The sequence below is a fragment of the Perna viridis genome, chromosome 12 (assembly GCF_037379345.1).
Source record: "Perna viridis isolate PV_CMFRI_1.1 ecotype Kerala chromosome 12, ASM3737934v1, whole genome shotgun sequence".
Taxonomy (NCBI): Eukaryota; Metazoa; Mollusca; class Bivalvia; order Mytilida; family Mytilidae; genus Perna; species Perna viridis.
In genome coordinates this window covers 12,381,540-12,398,124 of record NC_142456.1, presented here as the reverse complement: position 1 = coordinate 12,398,124, position 16,585 = coordinate 12,381,540, and the positions used below count along the sequence as shown (strand labels likewise).

Here is a 16,585-nt window from a genome sequence, read left to right as displayed (position 1 = left end):
GAATGTCCTCCACATTTATACTGAATCGCTTTAAAATTAGAGATATAAGTCTCCAATAATATTGAATATGACATAACTATTAAGCAATTATAATGTTATATCTTAAATTTATCATGTTTCACTGTCATGTATATTTATTGTTGTAATAGGCCATAACCATGCACTGTAATTGAGTTTGTGTCAATAAAGTATTGTAATTTGTGCTGCTATCACACATTCCAAAGAAGAAATAGTGGGAAACAAGATCTATATCTGCACCTATACTGACTGCTGACCGTCGATATAGCTCCAAATAATCTACTCTTCTATGGATGTGCGGTACATTGTCTATTTCAAGAAAATTTTAATCGATGAAATTATATTCCCGGAATATCCCGTCATCGGTCGCCAGTTAGAATTTTTATAACTGATACACGGTGTATTTTGTAAATCACAGTTTGCTCATTGTGGATGACATCCAATGTGATAACAGTATAATATTTGCTTACCTTACCAACAAAATATCTAACGCAACTGAAACATTTTTGTAAGCACTTGGTTTTTAGCAGATAAATTGCATAATTACATTCATGATCGTCTCTACTTCGCGTGTGATTCATGTAAGTACGTGTACTTTCATTAAATGCTACGTAATTCATTACAATTATAATCGACAATAATTCACTAGATTCATAAATGTAAATGACGATAATTATGCATGATCGGCTATAAACTACGCCGTGACTTTCTTACTTCTATGAAAAATACTCAGTAATTTTATGTCTTGAATGATCTTTATAAATGATTCTTGATTTCTTTATCTGTTTTTGGATCTCACTTCTCATCTTCAAACTTACTGGTCATGTTCATTTTTCTAATTCTTAGAGTGTTTGTAGTTGGCATTCCAGAAAAAAGTGGGTTTTTGATTTGATTTCTCCAAAGTGGCTAAGTGGTGAAGAGTTGGTTTGTCCCACTTTATGTCTGTGAGGACATACATGTGAAACTTCGGATTGGTTAGTAATTTTACAGGAATGAGAACCTTTCTATAATTCTATCATGGGAACAGAGAATCTACTGCTTTCTAAACTCTAGTATATAGTTTTAAAATTATTTCGAGAAGCATTAATTAAATCTCAATTTCTTCAATTAGTAAAACCATAAATTTGACAAAAGGTCTTAACTGCTGTCTTAACAGGTAAAGGAATGTTTTATGGCAGGAAATAATTACTGAGAAGTTTAGGTATCCTGCAGGCATGATACCTTAACAGGAGAAAAACACTTATTAAAGACACGATAAATTAACACATATAGTGTGTGTTTATACTCATGATAGAAGAACGATGAAATGTATTAAAACTTGTAATTAATGAAGAATGAAAGATGAAAAATATTTTTGTAGAAAAAGTACAAAAAAGCAATGGTTAAAATATAAAAACAAAGGCTAAAAAAAAGCAAGTGATGACTTTACAAAACAAAAAATTAAATGAATTGTTGTATCATGTGTGTAAACATATGCTTGAATCATGCATTCAGACAAACCCTACAGATCTCAAAATATAGATTCAGCAAAAATGAAGTACATTTTTTCTTAGACCAAGCCATAAAAATTTTGTTCTACAAAAATTACCGGTTTTACTGTAGGAGCTTTATTCTTCAAGACTTCTCAAAAAATGATTTGCTGCAAACAAGCTTAAGATAACTTTAAAGGTTTTTCTGTTTCTCTATGTGTGTGGATTTTCCAATGTAGACTGGTCTTTTGTAAGAACAAGTGAATATGATTTCATTTCTGCATATAGATGTGTCTTTTCAGCCTATAGTCCCTTGTACACTGTGTACAATTGATTACAGCAAAAGTTGTTAGACACATTGCCCTATTACATAGTTTTTCAAAAAAAAAAAAAACCTGAAAAAACTCAGAAAGTTGTACCATCCAATCATTGCCACCATTGCTAGCACACAGCACTGCAAAAGGCTTGTGAGAGAAAAAAAACCAGTTAAACCTGTCTAAACTGAACCCCTTTTAGATTAAAAGATTTGTTTAGTTTAGACAGGTGTTTGGTTCTCACAGGTTCAGTATGTATTGAAACAAATTAAACAGAACATCATTTGCCATTAGATGTCTGGTTTTCACAGAGTCTGATTAAGAAAGTTTTCCTTGTATTGTTTGCAGGAAAATGGTTTGTTTGGAATTTGAGTGACAGGAAAATTGACAGATTTGATGGTGGAAAAGATTTAGACTGTTTGAGTTAGAGATCAATTGAATTCAGATATCATGGAGAAAAAAGGAAAAATGCATCCAACTAAAGCCAAGAAAAAACAGAGTACATTTGGTGGTTTTAAAATAAAGAAAGCCCTAGATGGGTAAGTTGAATAAAAATGATGTACATGTAACTATTTTTGTACACAAGTTGCTATGACAACCCTGAAGACATAATAAGGTATAATAGGAGTAGAAATCGTATGCTTGCTAAGACATTGACCATTATCTTCTCAAGGGAGACTGGGATTTTATATTTTTCATGTCAGCACAATTTTTTTATAAGCTTCAGCAGGTGTTAAAATTTTATTTAATAATTTACATTTTGAAGTAATGGTTGGAAAATGTTGGATATTTTTTTTGTTCTATTCATGGCTGAGTAAAATGAAAATTGCTAAAATTTGGATTATATTAAAAAAAATGGTTAGTGCATAATGCAAAACTCATACATGTTAATTAAAACAAGAAGAAGACTTAGATTGTAGCCTATTTGGGTTGAATATTTCAGAAACTCAGCATTCGATGGCAACAGCATGATGGCTGATTTTAACAAGGCATCAAGTACAATGAAAAAACTTGACAATGAATATGGAGAAAAAGCTCAACCAATGATTACAAATTTGGAGAAGAAAGTTTCCATACTTAGGCAGGAAAAAACCAGAACAACTATTGGGAAAGCTGATCTAAAATGGCAGATTTTATCTGAAAATTATCTAGCATTTGTGGAGGTTTGTAGAAGAAAAAAAACATTATATGTTTTTCTCTCTTTGTAAGCAAAGTTTAGTATGATATTTCACATATGTTTAGTTACGTGATTGTTGATAATTGTTATTTTTTGTATGCATTTTTGATTGTCATTAGATTGCATCTCTAAAATGTGACTTCTTTGTTTACAATACTCAGTCATGCCGCCCTTTCACATTTTCACAATTATGATTTTACAAATTTACATTGTTGAAATGATAATTTTACAAATTTACATTGTTGCAATGATAATTTTACAAATTTACATTGTTGCAATGATAATTTTACATATATTAGAAGATTTCTGAATAACAAATATTATTATTAGGCCAAAGATGTATTTATCTGTGTTATGTATCCCATGTGAGTAGGTTTTCATCGACTTTGCAGATAGTATCACAAGTGGTATATTTCCCCTTTAAATTATTTTCGTCGACTGCATGACATTTTTTATGCAAAAATGCAGAGATTTTCAATTTATTTCTCCATACAATATGGACCTTTACAGTTATACTCAGTTACACATGGCATCATTTACTTTGTCTATTTTAAATGATAAACACATGTAAATTTAAATGCAAAACCACCTATTCAGAATCCCATACACACAAGCACATTCAATATACGTACAGAAAGAGACATGCCATGGCTTATCACTAACATAGTGGCACACTAGTCTGTGAGTGGTAACCATTGAAAAAGATATTTCCACTTTTTAAAAAATTTGAATGGTAGGTTATGCGCAACAATTCCACAAAGAATTTGAAAAAAAATAATAAAGAAATAGTAATCTTATTGGCTACCACTGTCAGACTAATATTCTGTTTATGGTTAATTTATAGGAATTATTTTATTTTCCCCTTTTTTTTTGTATGTTAAAAAAATTTGACATTGATAAAGAATACTGTCAAACGACCTACTGTATTTTGTTGGGATGAGCCAATGTCTATCAACTCTACTTTGATGTTAACATATTTCACGCATGCCTGCTTTTAAACTGACCTATTATTTTTTGTATCAGGGCCAGTACACTGTAACAAGGATTATTGATCTGTGTACATTAAAGGAAAATGTCACAAATTATTGGTAAATAGTAACACTGATGTCTCAACCATCAGAAATATTTGAGACTTCCTGTAACATACACTGTCTGTCTGTGTGTGTTAAAAATTCAAATAATCACTAAATCTTCCTACTTGTACATGTATATGTCATTTCACAGATTTGTCACTTTGTCACTTGCAACATAAAAATGTTAAGTCATTCATGTGTCAGAGCATCTACATAAACATGATAAATAGGACGTTCCTATTGTTTAAAAACTGAGAAAATATTGATCAATATTATTCTTAATTTATTTTTGCAGAATCTATATAATACTTTGAAGAAACATGAAAAGGAGATTATCTACTTTGATTTGACTGGTTCTGAACGCTTGACTGATGCAGTGTTTGGGTGTCTCTTAGAAAAGAAACGATTGCCAGTCTTTGATGAAGTCCAAGGTCTGATTTTAACCGGTTGTAACCAGCTTACAGACACTGGAATAAAGTGGATGTCACAGTGCTTCCCTAAGTTAAAGGAGGTAGGTTTTGATGGGAACGTGAAGGGTCTAAAACATCTTTTCATGTGAACCAATGAGTTTCCAATTACAAATATGTATATCATCAATAGGATGCTTCTATTTGACTGTTAGAGGAAAGGGATTGGCTAGGATTAAATTTTAAAAAAGGGAGACAACAGTTTTTAGTAAAAAAAATGCAGGATGAGCATCAGGGCAGGATCGAATGGGTAGGTTGAATTTAATTGATAAAAAATAGTAAGGTAACTTTTTTTTTAGGGAAGGAGGACTAAATACAATGAAATATTGAAGTCATTTTGGAAGCATTTAATGAATCAAATCAAATGGTAGTTTCCTTGCTTGATTAGTCTATCCACATAGGCTTCTAAAATGAGATAGTTGTTATGGAGATGTGTCATATTCTACACAATAGACAGATCAGCATGAGGAATAATAAAAAGACAAGAATGTTGCATTGATATTTTTACTTTAATTTTAGACAATTAGTATTTCCATTATTTCTTTTACAAGAATATTTTCACTAAACCTTACAGCCAAAAATACAGTTCTTCTCCCAATTTTTAGATAAAATTAAATTTTATCAACCAAAAACATTTAGCAGGACAGTGAATATTCCATTTTATGAAACAAGATTCCAATACCATCTCAGTGCTATCATTTTAGTGTGCTTGCCTTGAGTTTGGATGATCACATGTTGATTCATTGCTAAGTCACACCAAAGACTTTCAATTAGTATTCCTTGCATTTCAACCAAGTAGTGCTGCACTAGGTATATAGGAGTTGGAGTAATGGCCCTTGGCTTGAAGTCAGGAAAATGTGCCCTTGATTTGGATAAAATGCCTACCTGCCCACTGTTACATCTATAAAAATGGCCTCATCTAATGGGAGAAATGAGTAATATCTTCTCCATGTTAGTGCTCACTTCTCTCATTTATCTTTGACGAGGAGAATTTTTTTATGTCTTTGTTGCTTCATATGTTTAATATTCATAAAATGAGCCATGTTTGTATTGTTTGTGAAATAAAATTTAAAAAAAACAAAACAAAAAAAAATATATAAAAAAAAAGAGAAGCAGGAATTCTTTGATTGGTCAAATGTTCCCATTCTTAATAGTATGAAATATCTGTCATAGGTCATTTAAAGAAAAATAATAAATCAATCAATAAAAATCCAGTTATATTTGTATTGCAGGTATCTGTTGATGGTTGTCTGAAAGTTACTGAGACAGGACTTTACAGTCTTATACAGAACTGTAAAGACCTGAAAACATTAGATCTGACTGCTACAAATGTGATGGTTCTCCCAACTCAAGTTTTTGGCAAAGATGTTGATACAATGGGTTGCCCTCTGATATCACCAAGTGAAGGGTTGATCCAAAAGACTGGGGACTTGAATATTTTGAGAGGTGCATTAATATACTTGTGTTACATGTAGGAAGTGCAAATGGGGGGAGGTGTACCTAAATACATGTATCATACAATTAACTAAATGAAGGAGTACAGGAGCTGATCCAGAGGTTTTTGGATAGTGTGGTTAGGTTTCCTGCTATTATTAGTTAATTTTTGAACTCAAAGTGAATGGAATGAACCAAATTTTAAAAAAAAAATGGGAGGGGAGTTACAAACTGCCAGAACTCCAATGGATCTTCCTATGCAGTTATGTTTTAAGCAGGAGATGTTTTTAATACAAAAAACAAAGAATTTTCTTAATGGAAGAAAAGTACTTAGTCTTCTTCAACATGTTTAAATGGTCTGGAAGTATTATACATGTACTTAAAAAAATCATGTTAATTCATGTTACATCAATTTCAGGGTGTATGCTTTACCCTTTAATGTTTTAAATATGTGCTGAAATTATTTTAAAATTTAAAATTGCAATTTCACAAATTTATTCAGATGTTGCATTAGAAAGGAGACAGCTGTATTGTATTGTAAATTTGTCAAAAGTCAATCTTGATTTGATGGCTGTAATTAATGGCATGGCCAGTAAGCTCAATTTATGACAGTTAAAGCCATAATTGCTGCCTTCAAATCTTCAAACATATTAAATTTATCTCTTTGATATCATGTTTCTCTATCTACCATGTCTTTCAAGAGTAAAAGAGTGAAAGTCCAGTTACAAATGTGTTCACTGGGTTGATTATAAATATAAAAAAAGATATGCAAGATATACCAACCAATAGTAAAATGCATGTATATGATCTTAAAAACATGATGTGATGCAATTGTTTTATTGTACTCCATGCAACGGAGTTGCGGAGGGTATGTTTTTAATCTGTCCTTCAGTCTGTCATTCTGTTAGTCCATCAGTCCATCGTTAGTTTTTTTTGACTTTTGTTCTAAAAACTTGCAGATGTTGAGCAGATTTTTAGTATGTGTCTACTATGATGAGTTACAGGTCAAGTTTATATTTTGTTCTGCTTCACCAATTTTTACCTAAATTACGAGCCTTGGACTAATAGCAAATTTTACAGGAAACAACAGTTTTCCAGACATGTTTTCTAAAAGCTTGCAGATATTTAGCTGATTTTGGTATGTTAATTTACTATGATGAGTTACAGATCAAGCTTACATTTTGTTCTGTTTCACTGATTTTTACGTAAATTATGAGCTTTGGACTGATAGCAAATTTCACAGGAAACAACAGTTTTCCAGACTTGTTTTCTAAAAGCTTGCTGATATTGAGCTGATTTTTGATGTGAATCTACTATGATGAGTTACAGATCCAGTTTACATTTTGTTCTGCTCTGCTTTTTTTTTAATGAAATTATACCAGCCTTGGACTTGTTTTCCAGATTTTTTTCTAAATGCTTGCAGATGCTGAGCTGATTTTTGGTATGCAAGTCTACTCTGATGAGTTACAGATCCAGTTTATGTTTTTTTTTCTGCTTCACTGATATTTACCTAAATTACCAGCCTTGGACTTAGCAAATTTCATAAATTATTGTTTTCCAGATCTTTTTTAAGTGCTTATAGATATAGAGCTAAGTTTTAGTATGTAAGTCTACCGAGAGTTACAGATCAAGTTTATGTTATGTTTTGCTGTGATGATTTTTACTGAAGTAACAGGTCTTGGACTTTGCAAATCTCATAAAAATAACAGTTTTCCTATTTTTTTTTCCTCAATACTTCAGATATTGAGCTGATTTTTGGTATGTGAGTCTACAATGTACAATGATAGATAACAGATCAAGTGTATGTTTCATATTGATTTTTTATGAATTAAAGCTCCTTGAATTTTCTTTTTTTATCAAAAATTTTTATTTGAGCATCCAGTATGTGGACTTGTTGGGTATGTGAGTGCTTTCACTAAGGTTCTTTAATTAAGTAACAAACATAATTTCATTCTTTAGGTGAAGCATACAAGAAGCAACCAAGTAAGAACTTGGTAAAAGTATGTATTATTCACCAACAGAAGTCATCCACACGAATCATGCCAATGATTACTGGTGAAGCCGGTGGTAATAATTTACCTATTAACTACAGGGATGGAGTCAAACTAAAGAATACAGATATACTGGCTAACGTTTATGAATGTGAAGAGGTAGATACAAGTGTTATATAATATCAAATTAATGTTCTTTAAATCTTTTTCTTTAACCCATATTTTGGGGATCAGGACAAGAGCCCCCCCCATGGGAAATTATTTAATCAATTATGAATAATATTTCAATTAATACTGAAAGTGTAAAATTTGAATTTTATTTTTTTGACTTTTAATGAGCAACTCGGCGGGTGTTTCTAAAAAAGCAGGGTACGCTTACCCTACTGGTGCACCTGGTCCATGTTCCCAGTTTTTAGTGGAGTCTGAGTTGCTCATTTACTTTTGTTACTTTGTATGTATGATTTTAGTTACTTTATGTTCTTTGTTGTGTATGTCTGTTTTCCATGTCTGGTCTTTGTCCCTGGATTACATTCTTTTGATTACCGCTATAACCATGGTTCCCTTGATTATTCATTGCAACTTAAACTACGTGGATTAATATAAAAATGTATAAATACTGGAATTGTAAAATTTAATTTTTTTTTTTCGTTTTGAAATTTTATTTTAGTCTAAGATTTAAAGTTTGGATGAATGGTATAGTCAATTACTTATTTTAACTTTTTATTTCTTTTTAAGACAATATTTTATCAATAAAATGATAACAGTTGTCAGATATACACTCTTTATAAAGGAAATATATCTAAAAACGTCATTTTGTTTTCTTTGTAAAAATTGTATTACTGGCAGCTTTTCTCATTTCATTGATGAAATTCAAATGATTCTGGTAATAAGAAATATAACATCAAATATAAAATGAGTATACCCTTAAAAAAACCAAATACACAGAAATAAAACATTTTATTACATGACAGAAACTTTCTAAATACACTAAATAGAATTACAAAATACACACACAAAAAAAAAGGCTAATAAAAAATTCAATACCAATATCAAAGGAACACAAAACAAAAGAAAAAATGAAAAAAATACACACAAAAAACAGATATAAAAATATACACTTTTACATTAACATTAAGCTTATTATGAGATTGGGGGCTTCAGTCTGGGGGTGGGCTTATGTCCTAGACCCCATATTTTGTTCATTCAGATCTATTTAGACTATTGTTTTGAAGAACAAGATTTTTTTTATGAACCGGAGATCTGAAGTATTTATGTTTATTACCTCGTATTATACCTCCACACATCAGATAGCAGGTATATTAGAATCACTGTGTCTGTCTGTTCATCTATCTGTCCATCTAAATTTAGTTGCAATGAATTAATTGATTTCAAATTTGGTGTGTGGCTTCGTATATATTGGCCATCTCTGTAAGCCGTTTTGGGTATTTATTCAAGAACTTGATGGTTTTTTTAATGGTCTTTGTTTCTGGTTTTGTTCAGTTTAGACCAGCTAGATTTTCAGTTTATACAGCTGCAAATGACAGTGAAAATGACTTCAAAATTTGTTTAGTGAGAGTTTATACAGGTTTCCCTGTGCATTTACAGAAAAGTTTTAAAAAATTCTAAATAACTGGTTGTTACATTTTTGAAATAGCTTTACAAAGTTTTTCAATACCCCTTTAGAGAGGGGTAATCTGTTTTAGTTTTGTCTTAGACTTCTCAGTAACTACTCATCACAGCCACTTGAAATTTTAAAATCTTCTTCCTGTAGGTATGCTATATGGTGGGATACATTTTTGGAAAAAATGAATTGCAACATTATGTTTACCAAGGACTTTGTTAATTTTTTTTAAGCTGAAATTTTCTTCACACTTTTCTTAGCAACTACTCATCACAGCAACATGAAATTTTAACACATTCTTCCTGTAGGTATGCCAAATGGTAAACTTCATTTTCAGATATTGCACAACATCTTTCTGTTTAACAATGATTTTTTATATTTTCCTTATATTGTGATTGTAAGCAGGGGTATCACTAGTGAGTCATTGCTCACAGATTTCTTGTTTTAAGTTTGATAAGCAACAACAGAAAACAGAATATTCCTGGTATTAAAACTCCCTTTCCAACTTGAAATTAACTGTCATTTTTGTCAATTCGGAACTTCCAAAATTTGACCCTCCTATTATACACAGGGAAATATTGATAAGGAGAAATTCTTGTGAGTCAAGGTTCACATGAAGTAAATGTGCTTTTCAAATAAAATTCACATATATGAAATTTGAATGAAAAGTTCACTTGAAATTCTTGTGAAGCCTCAATTTTCAGGAATTTTTCATGAACTCTGTCTCAAATTTTAATTGCTCAATTCAGATAAAATGATATGATGGATGTGTCAAAGAAGCAACAATCCCACAAGGATGAAAAATGTCATCTCAATGCCACCCATGGGTCTTTTAAATGAATGACGAGGAAACCTTCACACCACTGGGCAGTCTGCAGGTACAGCTTGATACATTTTAAGTACAGGTAACTGTATGTAATTAAATCATTTGTATACATAATATTAATGACTTCACAAATCTGGATTTTCCAGGATATTATGTTCCGGATTTTATCCAAGAGATCTGTTGTGGTTGTGGTATATGAAGTTGATGGAAAGACAGAAGAAGAGATCGTGTCCTGGCTGTTTTCTGCTTATTGTCAGGTCATAGAAAAGGTCAGTAGTATATTATAAAGAGTGGATGACATAAATGTTGTGGAATACCAATTTTTATGGTTTTGATGGGTTAGTCTGAACATGCATCATAGGTCCATAAAACAAAGAAATTTGAAATTTTGACAAACCACAAAAATTTATGAATAAATGTACCTTCACACAATGTGGGAGTTTCAATGGCTCAGTTTTATGTATTCTGCTGGCAGTACTATACTTTTATAGTTTTAAACAAGAGAAACCAGGTCAGCATAACTAAATTTCACTTAAAAATAATCTATTTTGTGAGGTGGCTCAAATTTAACCATCAATAAGAATAATCAATGTGTGAACAATAGCCACATGTAAAAGGTAAAAATGGAACTAAATACGAATAAAGTATGAATAAAATGTAAAAACAAATAGATAAATGTGTTTTTACATTTTATTCTTATTTTATTTGTATTTAGTTCCTTTTTTACCTTTTAAATGTGGCTATCGTTCAAACATTGATTATTCTAAATTTCATTTACATTAAACCCTTAACTATCTTCATAGAATCACTATGAAATAGCCTCAGATTTTGTTAAAATGCCCCATTGTAGGGGGAGGTTTGTAAGGGCCTTTAAAAGTATCTAGAATCATTGATTTTCAAGTTGAACAACTGCTCTACTACTTATTACACCACTAAGCAGCAGGTGAGAAAAGGGGGATTTACCCTGAGGGTCTTGCCATGCTAGAGACTGACTTATTTTAAGTGGTATCATAAGCAAAATTCTTTTTTCTTGATTGAACAGTGAAAATTGTTACTCTATTGTGTAAGTGGGAGACTTTTTTTTTTTTGCTTGATTGTTTTCAGGTTAACAAAGCACGTGTATTATTCCTTGGACTCGTTGAGAATGCGGCTGTCAAAGTGGACCAGTATGCCAAGGCTTTTACTGCTAAGGTTGACAAGATGAAGGAGGAATTAAAGAAACAGAAAGAAACTCTGTGAGGCTTTCATTATATTTTCCATCTTTACTGTTTCAAAGGTCTGTTAAGTGTCTGTCCATCTGTTCATCTGTTATTTCATCTGTCTCTCCATCACAAGGTTTGTGCTTCCCACTCCTTTTGTTTTCACGTTGTATTAAGTATAAAAAGAATGTGCCAAATGCAATGAGATTTCCATCAATTTTGTATGTTTGGGATTTTGTTTAACTTAATTACTACATGTAATGTATAAAAATAGGCTTTTTAAGACATTTGAATAATGGTTACAAAATTTCCAAAAAACAAAAAAAAAACAAAAAAAACAAAACAAATTTCATATATCAGTGCCTGCCTTACACTTTAATGTTTGTATGATATACGTATATACGTAAACATGTAAACACAAGTTAATTTTCATATTTCAGCATTGCAGATAAAAATGGGAACCCTGAAGAAAATCGCATCAGTGACTTAGATCAGACCAGCTTTATCTCCACTAAAAGAGTTCTTGAAGCATTGGAAGAACAAAGCACACAGTTCCTGGTAGCAGTTAAAGAAAACAGTCAAGTTTGTATAAATGCTTGCATGAAACATTTTTTCAATCTAAGTTAATGCACCTGACCTGAATTTCTATTGTTGTTTTATTGGTTCTTCCCCTGCTGAAGGAGGTATATAATTGTCTCCCTTGGGACAAAAGGTAGGGATGGTGAGACTCAAATGTTTCTTTTCTGCCATTGGAATGGTGGTCAGGGTTTGTGTCTGCGTCCTCTTCAAGATGTTAAGTTTTTTATTAGGTCTGTCTAACATTTACTACATGTAGTGGGTCAATCACATTTGGAGATACAGTTGCTTTTGCATTATTACATCATAGTTCTTTATCCATATGCATATGCCCCTACAGTTATGGTCTATTGACTCTAAATTTATTAAGATTTTAATTCTTAAGTTTTCTGAGTAGGTCAGTTAAACATTAATCACTTCTGCTGGGTCTATCATATTTGGTATGCAGTTACATTAGCCTCATTGGATCACAATTCTGTTTTCATTTCCTGCGTATGCCAGCACAGTCATAGGCAATGACTTTTATTGATTTTGAAATTTGAAATGTCTTGTTAACATTTTATGTTTTGTTTCTTATTAGGTCAGTTTGGTATGCAGTTGCATTAGCATCATTACAATACAGTTTCATATCTTTTTCATGCATATGCCCCTGCAGTCGCGGTCTATTGACTTTGAAATTATTTTTCAAGGTTTTATTGGGTCAGTTGAACATGAACCACTTATGCTAGGGCAATAACATTTAGTGTGCTAAGTTGCATTAGCATCACTTCATTACAATATCATATCTCTGTCGTGCACATGGCATAACAGTCACTATCAAATATTGAATAACAGTCACCATATGCAACAGACAGGACATATCTCTGTGATAACAGTTTATGATCATGGTATGTTTACATTATTTATCTATCTGTTCCTCTAGCCACTTTATCTTTACAGTTTTCTCTGCTAATATTTTGATGGAATCTTTATATAGGTATGTCATGTTCATGGTATTATGGGATTTAATTTCAGACTGAAGCAACATCAATTTCCTGTTCAACTACTTTTGTCATATTCTGACCATAAGATTACTGGAGGGGGGAGTGGGTGTATCCTTAATGGAGCAATGCAATTTCTTTGTTGAACTACCACATTGAGATATTGGGTTTGACATGAAGCATTAATCAGATTGCTCTGTCCTTCACAAAATTAGACTTTTTGGGCCACTGCTTCTAAGGTATACTTTTGACTTTACATATTAATACAGAAAATATCTTTTGGAAGACTGAAATGTTTATATACATGTTCATGTCAATTTTAAAGTCTGAAATTTGTTCCTTATGTGTGAGTAATTTTGTCATTTTCACTAGCAAAATGTTATACTTAATCAACTCCCTTTTGCTTTTATTTATTCATTTATTTCTAATTTTTCATGGGTCTTGAATTACTTGCCCCTTATAAAAAAAAAAAAGCAAAAACAGAGGTCCATATTATAAGGTTTATCATACCTGTTTATTTGTTTCTTTCAGAAGCTAAGCCTCAGTTTGAAGGATGATCTTTTGAAAGCTGCACAGAAGACATTTGAATTGTACCCAGAATATGAAGAATTGTCTGATGTTTTGTTCCAATATGTTTGCTCTGATAAAAGTATTCAGATGTTTAGAAGTACATCAGCAGGAGGAGTTATTTCCCTTGAAGGTGGAATAAGAACAACAGATAGGACAATGGAATGTCTTCATTATTTTGTAAGTTATTTAAGGAGGTAGACCTAGGATAAGGGACATTACTTTTGAAATCAGTGATATGTTTGTATTATATTCAATTTCAACAAAGCCTATCAAGCTTTCATTTGAAACAGAATGAAATTAGTCCAAGTTACTTTGTTGCTTACATGAGATTGGTGTAAAATGCTGAATACAAATGTTCCAATGATTTGTAAGTGTTGTGTCCCTTACCCTAGGTCTACTATCTTAAGTACAAGTCTTTGAAAGATGTGGATGAAATGAGAAAAAAATATGGTGAAAAGCAACAAATACACCATCATATAACCTTTATAAAATAGATAATACTTACCGAGATCACCAAAAAGTCTTCAATGAGTGTAAACACACCTTTTAAGTAAGCTCTGGAAGGCTCAGACAACAACAGTGATAAAATTCATGGTAACAGAACAATAAAAGTTCTTTAACATATACTGAAAATCAAATAATGAGACAAGGACACACTAAAGACCAATTTATCCTGATTGTGGATAGGTAAACATATAATTTTGCTATACATTTACTGTCAAAACTTAAATTTTGCAATACGTTTTCTGTCAAAATTGTTAAATTTTGCAATACATTTACATGGAAAGCTGTTTAATTTTGACATACATTTTCTGTCAAAACTGTTTAATTTTACTACACATTTTCAAGGAAAGCTGTTTAATTTTGCTATACATTTTCAGGGAAAGCTGTTTAATTTTGCTTCACATTTTAAGGGATAGCTGTTGAATTTTGCTATACATTTTCAGGGAAAGCTGTTGAATTTTGCTATACATTTTAAGGGAAAACTGTTTTACTTCGCTATTCATTTTCAGGGAAAGCTGTTGTATATAGATAGGCCTGATAGTCATCCATTAATTATGGACCCAAGTTGGTTTTCTAAGCTACTATCTACAGTGGCTGAATACCAACAAAATGTCGGACTTTTTGCTGCCATCTCGGAAACCAGCAGTGTTGTACTATTAACTGATATTGAAAAGAAGTCACAGGAAGTCAAACTAGGGGAGGTAAATATGATGTACATTCAAACTTCACAAAATGGAACCATCCAAGCTTACACATGTAGCTTAAAATCTTGAATATATGTAAGACATATCGTGAACCACTTGTTTCAAACTCATAAAGGTGCAACTTCTTTTTATACAGTTTTTCCGTATTTTCTACGAATTTTAACTGTGATTTATTTTTAATGAATTTAGTGAAGTTTTCTTAAGTTCATATATAGTCTTGTACAATTGTCTAGTGGATTTTTAATGTACTAAAACAAAGTGTCAAACTCAAGGGGCACAACATGCACAAGTGAGCTAATCAATACACAAGATAATGTGGACTGTCCTTTTGGACTTTCTATTTTTCATGGTGTATCAAATAAAAAAGTTCATCTTTTTTTCATGGCACTTTAAATTCAGTGATTTCTTTACAACTGTTATGTTTTCAACATTTTCTTTACAAAATTGAAAACCACAAAAATTTTTAAGAGCCTAGCTACAATAATATAGCTCTCTGTACACACTTTAAAGATGAAGCCTAAAGGATTTCTGACCAAAAGCAATAGAGCATCCCCATTAGTGATTCATGATTAACAGATTTAATTGAATGTTAAAAAGAATGTTGGTTATTTCCTTTACGAAGGTGAAATATTTTGGAAATGCAAAACACAGTGGTCATTGGTAATTTGGTAATTGTGATAGTTATAATGGCATATTTTAATAGCTACTTGTAATGACATCAAATGTAACATCACTGAAAAAGCTAATTGTTCAATGAAATACATGCATTTTATTGATATGCACAGTAAATGTAATAATTTCATTATGTATTGTAAAACCTGTCTAAATCAAACCCAAAAAAATCCAAAAGCGTTCTAAACCAGACACTGAAATTAAACCCGAAAGAATCCAAAAGCGTTCTAAACCAGACACTGAAATTAAACCCGAAAGAATCCAAAAGCATTCTAAACCAGACACTGAAATTAAACCCGAAAGAATCCAAAAGCGTTCTAAACCAGACACTGAAATTAAACCCGAAAGAATCCAAAAGCATTCTAAACCAGACACTGAAATTAAACCCGAAAGAATCCAAAAGCGTTCTAAACCAGACACTGAAATTAAACCCGAAAGAATCCAAAAGCATTCTAAACCAGACACTGAAATTAAACCCGAAAGAATCCAAAAGCGTTCTAAACCAGACACTGAAATTAAACCCGAAAGAATCCAAAAGCATTCTAAACCAGACACTGAAATTAAACCCGAAAGAATCCAAAAGCGTTCTAAACCAGACACTGAAATTAAACCCGAAAGAATCCAAAAGCATTCTAAACCAGACACTGAAATTAAACCCGAAAGAATCCAAAAGCCTTTCTAAACCAGACACTGAAATTAAATCCAAAAGAATCCAAAAGCCTTGTAAACCAGACACTTAAATTAACTAAACTAAACACCTGTCTAAACCAATCAAATGTTAAATTTCACAAAGGGTTTAGTTTAGACAGGTTTCAGTGTATATAAACACTTAAACCTGTCATATTTATATAATGTTACTTTCTTCCTGTACTTGAAGAAGAATCCAGTTGGAATGTTGACTACCTTAGATTTAGGCTTGGCCAGTAGAATTGCATTTGTTGCCTACAGAGACCTAGAAACAGAACCTCCTATACCTATGGTAAGTAATAC

The 16,585-nt window shown here is 31.7% G+C and overlaps 1 protein-coding gene across 6 annotated transcripts in view; it reads left to right on the top strand.

Annotated features, from left to right (window-relative positions):
• The first annotated feature begins 390 nt into the window (after nucleotides 1–390).
• LOC148601228 (uncharacterized) overlaps nucleotides 391–16,585 on the top strand; it is a 75,744-nt gene continuing 59,549 nt past the window's right edge. For 3 of the 6 annotated variants that reach the window (XM_088556896.1, XM_088556895.1, XM_088556891.1), the window contains exons 1-12: nucleotides 446–599; nucleotides 2,150–2,340; nucleotides 2,745–2,964; nucleotides 4,347–4,562; nucleotides 5,751–5,964; nucleotides 7,912–8,102; nucleotides 10,537–10,659; nucleotides 11,495–11,625; nucleotides 12,030–12,171; nucleotides 13,677–13,892; nucleotides 14,729–14,920; nucleotides 16,473–16,574. In XM_088556896.1, the coding sequence (XP_088413022.1) occupies nucleotides 2,252–2,340; nucleotides 2,745–2,964; nucleotides 4,347–4,562; nucleotides 5,751–5,964; nucleotides 7,912–8,102; nucleotides 10,537–10,659; nucleotides 11,495–11,625; nucleotides 12,030–12,171; nucleotides 13,677–13,892; nucleotides 14,729–14,920; nucleotides 16,473–16,574 (1,836 nt within the window). In that variant the 5' untranslated portion in view covers nucleotides 446–599; nucleotides 2,150–2,251. Of the gene's footprint in view, nucleotides 600–864; nucleotides 993–2,149; nucleotides 2,341–2,744; nucleotides 2,965–4,346; nucleotides 4,563–5,750; nucleotides 5,965–7,911; nucleotides 8,103–10,536; nucleotides 10,660–11,494; nucleotides 11,626–12,029; nucleotides 12,172–13,676; nucleotides 13,893–14,728; nucleotides 14,921–16,472; nucleotides 16,575–16,585 lie in introns of all 6 variants that reach the window. The other 3 variants (XM_088556893.1, XM_088556892.1, XM_088556894.1) reach the window with 3 other exon arrangements.